Consider the following 5,241-nt stretch of genomic DNA (forward strand, 5'->3'; position numbering starts at 1 on the left):
TGGGTGGGGTGGCAGGAGGTTGGGTCCCAAGGGTGCAGGTGACGCACCTGACCCCCTCCCTGGGGATCCTGGAAGCCTAGCGACAGACTTGGGCTCTTAAAGGGACAGAGGTAAAGGACATTGTCCCTGGAGTGGGGAATGGAGTTAGGGACTGGATCGCCTGGTGGAGGGATGTGGCCCAGCCAAGCTATCTTCCTTTTGAAACCACGGCTCTGGGCCCTCCGCCCTCTCCTATCCCCAAACCCAAGAGTCCAGGTCCCTCGTACCCTCCTACTTCAAGATCCAGGAGTCAGAGCCCCTAGCTCCTTCCTCTCAGATCCAGAAGTCCAGATCCTCAGACTCTTCCTACCCCAGAACCCAGGAGTCTGGTCCCTGTCCCTTCCACTCCAAGACCCAGGAGCCCAGACCCTGTTCCGCTCCTCTCTGGTGAACTAGGAAGTCCAGGTTCCCATATCTTGCCAATCCGACACCCAGACTACCCTTTGGGACTTCCCAACCCTTGCCTACCTCCCCGCTGTGTGTGGGGTTGGGCTTTATCTTCACAACTCCCCCAATTTCACCCCCCACCCAGGAAGGCTTAGACACACCCACAGGGCAGCTGGGGGGGTCTTCACAGTCTAAGACTTTTCGATTTTGCCTTTTGCTTTACCTGCCTTCACACCCCCCACTGCTGTATCCCGTTGCCTTCTCTTCTTTTCCCCCTCCCATCTCTCACTCTCTCTTTCTGGATTTGTCTCTGGGCATCTCTGTCCAGGTTGGCTGTCTCTGTCTCCTGTCCTTCTCAGAGCCTTTCCTCTCATCCCTCCATCTCTAGCTGGCTCTCTTTGTCAGTTTCCTTCTTCCTTCCTTTTCCCTTCTTTCTTCCTTTCCTTTTCTATGTTACTCTCTTTGTCCTTCCCTCTCGAGGTCACTTCATCTCCTTGTGTCTCTGGTTCTCCTCATCAGTTCCCCCTCTGTTGCTTTCCCTGTCTCTCTTTCTCTTTGTCTCTGGTTTCTGCACTGATGGTCCCTCCGCTGGTCTCTATTTTTATCCTTCTGACACACCCCCCGTGTCCACTTCTCTGTCTGTCTGTCTCGGCCTCCCGCTTCTGCTCAGGTCCCAGCTCCTGGTTCCAATTAGTTGGTGGCCGCCAAAGCAGCGGCGGGGCCCCCGCCCCCGGCTCCTCATTACCGCTGGCGGCTCCTAATGAGCCTGGGGGGAGCTGACCCCGCGCCCTGGGCCCCCTGGTCTGCGTCACTGCCCGCTGAGGGGGCCGTGGAGGCGATATAAGGGGGCTGCCAGGCTCGCTGCCCGAGCCCACTGCGCGGTAGGGGGCTCTGCCAGCGGGCTGCCGGGGGTGGGTAGATGGTGGGGTCGGGGTTCTGTGCCAGGACGCAGGCCTTACTGAGCTCTTCCCTGTCTCCCCACAGGTGATGGAGACCCGCCAGGTGCCCAGGAGCTTCCGGGTGCGGCTGCTGCTGCTCCTCCTGCTGCTCGTGCCCTGGGGCATCCGCACTGCCTCAGGAGTCGCCCTGCCCCCCGCGGGGGTCTTCAGGTTAGTGCGACGCCCAGGACTCCCAGGGAGGGGTGGGGACTTAGAGAGGTGGGAAGAGACCCAAGGAGAAAGGGGGACAGAGACTCAGAAAGAGAGACAGAGACCCAGAGAGAGGAGGACAGAGACTAGGGGGGAAGAGAGACAGGGAATGGGCAGGAAATCAGCAGGAGAAAGAGATTCAAAAAGATTCCGAGAAAAGCGTTCAGAGACTTGAAAGGAGTCGAAGCAGAAACGGATTCGCTCCTTGAGCAACGTTTATTGGCTTGTTGGCGTGCGCCAGGCCGTGCGCTGAGCGCTGGGGGCGGACAGGTGCACCAGACTCGGTCTCCGTACTCAGGGAGCTCCGAACCTGGTGAACCGAGAGACAGAGACCCCCGCGGAGAAAGAGAGAGACGGGGGACAGAGACCGAGCCGCTCCACAGACGGTGCAGTAACAGGGCTTCGAGTTAGACGGCGGGGAGGACAGGCGGCGGCGGGCGGGGGGCCTGGACGCGCGGTAACCGCGTCTCTGGGTCTCCCGCAGCCTCCGCACCCCGGGCCGGGCCTGGGTGGGTCCGGCCACCCCGCTGGAGCTGCGGTCGATGCGGCGGAGCCTCGCGCTGGCAGACGACGCGGCGTTCCGGGAGCGCGCGCGGCTGCTGGCCGCCCTCGAGCGCCGCCACTGGCTGAACTGGTACATGCACAAGCTGCTGGTGCTGGACGCGCCCTGAGGCCCCGCCTGGCCGCCTTAATAAAGACCCCGTGTGCGCTGCGGCTGCGCCTCCTTCCTGCGCCGCCTATGTGTGTGTGTCGGGTGTGGGGGGTTAACAGAGGGGGGCTGCATCTGCTCTGTCTCCTCCTCTCACTCTGTGCCTCTGTCCTTCTCTCTGGTTCTCCGTAACGTCCCCAGTCTCTGTCCTTCTCTGGATGTCTGTCCCCCTTCTGAGTCTCTGTACTCTCTCTTCTCACCCTCCTTGCTTCCCGGCCCTCAGGGAATCTCCGTTTCCTCTCTCTATTCTTTCTGCCTCTGAAACTCTTCCTTTCATTCTTTACCACTTTCTTTTTTTCTCTGATTCCTCCGTGTCTTCCTTTTCTTTCTTCCTTTGGGCCTCCGTCTCTTACTTTCTTCCAGCTCTCATTTTCCACTCTCTGGTCACTTCCCGACTTCTCTCGGGGCGCAGTGGAAAGATCGGGGGTTCTGGTGTGAGATGCACCTGCCGCTCGAGACCAGGTTCCCCCAAACCCAGCTGTATGATATTGGGAAGGGCTTCTTAACCTCTGAGCCTCCTTTTCCTCATGTCTAAGGAGGATTAAACCAGACACACCAGATGACTTCAGCACAGAGCCCCGCTTCGTTAAGCACAGTGCTTAATGAAAGCAAAACGCTTTCATTAGAAAAGGGTTTCCGCTCTCTCGCAGCAGCCTCCAGCAGTTTCTTCAGGGTTTTCTCACTGAAGCCTTCCTGGGAGACCACTGGGGCTCCAGATTAGGGTCGGGGAATAGGAGAGAGGGGACCAGGCGTTGGGCTCCGGGAGGGCGGGGACGGAGGAGGGGAGACACCTGGGCCGCCGGGGGAGCTAGGAAGTAGCCAATCAGAAGCTGCCTCTCTCCCCGGAGGTCGGCAGCTGTTCCGCGCGGCCCCTCAGTGGTGACCATGGCAACCCCTCCCAGCAGCGGCGGGCGTCTGAACTGCGCACCCGGGCACAGGTCGCGCGGACCTCGCTCTGATTGGCCTAGAGGTGAGGGTGGAGCTGGGCGCCTCCGCGCGCGGGGCAGGGGGCGGGGCTGGCGCTTAGTGACTGGCAAGCTCCCCTCTCATTTGCATTTCCTGGAGGCGCACCGCGCCCTCATTGGCCCTTAGGCTGTGGAGGTGGGCCTGTTTCGCTCCTTCCGGATCCTGAATACTGAAGAGACAGTTGTCTTCCTCAAACCCATCCAGAGTTGGCCAAATTTTACAAATAAAGAAACGACTCAGTCAAGAGTAATTTCCCCAAGTTGTAAGCGCTAGTGAAGGACAGAGGATAACTGGAACCAAATCTGTGCGACTTCCAAACTGTAGACCTTTCCACCGCCGTCCTGGAGAAGTGGGATTCAAATGTCAGGAGCAGTTAGTTCCTAGACGCCGGCACTCTTCTAGACACTTGCACCGGCTCTTGCAATCCCCCAGCAGCCCGCCAGGAGCCTCGGCCTGTCTGCTGGAGGGCCTGGTAGCTGGGTCTCGGCCTGGCCTCTTCCCATACTCTCCTTCCTCCCTGGATCTCTTCCCTCGCGTTTGAGGCTTTTCACAAAGTGGTGCCCGGAACCCCTTCCCTCCCCACTCTCCTCCTCTCTCCCCAGAAAACCTCCACAGCTTTGCTCACCACTCACAGCTACTAACCCCCACACCCCAGCCAGCCTGAGAGCTCAAGGCTCAGGGCTCCAGACACCTCTTGGAACCCGGACACTCATCTATCCCACAGGAGCTCAGTGTTCCCACAAACCCACGCCTTCTCATGGGTTCCCCATCTTGGGAAATGCTCTGCTGTCTACCAGTCACTGGGTCAGACGCAAGTCCTTGTCCTTCCCTCTTCATCGTCTGTCACAGCCTGTCAGCACCCCCACTCTGTCCTTCCTGCTCTGCCTCTCTCCGCCCTTTCCTTCTTTCCATGCACATACCTGGCCCACCTGGCCCACGGCCCCAGCCTTCTCCCCACCGCCTGCCTCCAGCCTCACTCCGATATCCATCCCGGAAACAGGTCAGGTCTCTCTCCCACCCAGAGTGGATTCTGCCCCTTCCCTGCTCACAGCCCTTTCTTAGGCACTTGGGAGTAAAGTTGAAGCTGCTGTTCAAAACCCTTCACGGGCTCCCGCCACCTGTCTATCTGATTTCTCACCACTCTGCAGCCTCAAATCCTTGCCTGGCTTCTAGTCTTTTTAAAATCACAGCAACAGGGTGCTGCCCTTGGCTCTCCACACTCGGAAGCTCTTTCCCATCACCTGGTCTTCATACATCCTGTTTCCTCTGGCTCTGACACCCTCCTGGGGCCACGGCGTACTGGAACCAAGCTTGCCCATCTTTCAAGACTAAATGCAGAGGCTACTTGTCTGGGAAAAAACCTCTAACCTCCCGGGCTGCATTAGGTGCCTTTTCTGGGCTCCCAGAGAGCCAGCAGCCACCCCTGTCACTATGTCTTTAAAGAGGTGTGACTCTGCTCCTCTCTTGCTCAGCACTCTCCTGGGAAGCCTCTGAGGTGCTGACACCGTTCTCTATCTTGACCTAGGTTTTGGTTTCATAGCTGTTTACATATTTAAAAATTCATCCAGCTGATACGTAAGACTTGTCCAGTTATCTGTGTGTAAGTTACACCTCAGTTAAAGCTTAACCAAAACCAAGCAATAAAACCTCCCAAAGCTCCCCTCATCCTCGGGAGAAAAGCAACACTCCTCAGCCCGGCATTGGAGGGCCTGCTTCTCTACAGCTCCGTCTTCTAAGGTCTTGCTGTGGCAAAGAGATGACCAGTCAGTGTTTGTTGAGTGAATAAATGAAACACTGGTCCCTCCCCTGTGGGCCGTTTGCACTGGAGCGGACATCGTGCTGTGTGCCTGGCCCCTATCGCTCCCTCCCTCTTTCTGCCAGGAGAGGCACTCGGTCTCCCAGCCTCCCTTGCAGCTGGCGGTGGTTACGCCAAACAGTTCTGGCCAACGAAACATAAACACAGGTCTGCTGCTGCCTCTGGGGAGGCTATGG

At 58.3% G+C, this 5,241-nt stretch overlaps 1 protein-coding gene across 1 annotated transcript; it reads left to right on the top strand.

The window, feature by feature from the left end:
- The first annotated feature begins 1,413 nt into the window (after positions 1–1,413).
- PTH2 (parathyroid hormone 2) lies at positions 1,414–2,322 on the top strand. Its single transcript, XM_046680420.1, has 2 exons — positions 1,414–1,535; positions 2,059–2,322. Exons 1-2 carry the CDS (start codon positions 1,414–1,416, stop codon positions 2,243–2,245), a joined length of 309 nt encoding a protein of 102 aa, XP_046536376.1. The 3' UTR covers positions 2,246–2,322.
- Positions 2,323–5,241: the final 2,919 nt, after the last annotated feature.

The sequence above is a fragment of the Equus quagga genome, chromosome 13 (genome assembly GCF_021613505.1).
Source record: "Equus quagga isolate Etosha38 chromosome 13, UCLA_HA_Equagga_1.0, whole genome shotgun sequence".
NCBI classification, from domain to species: Eukaryota; Metazoa; Chordata; class Mammalia; order Perissodactyla; family Equidae; genus Equus; species Equus quagga.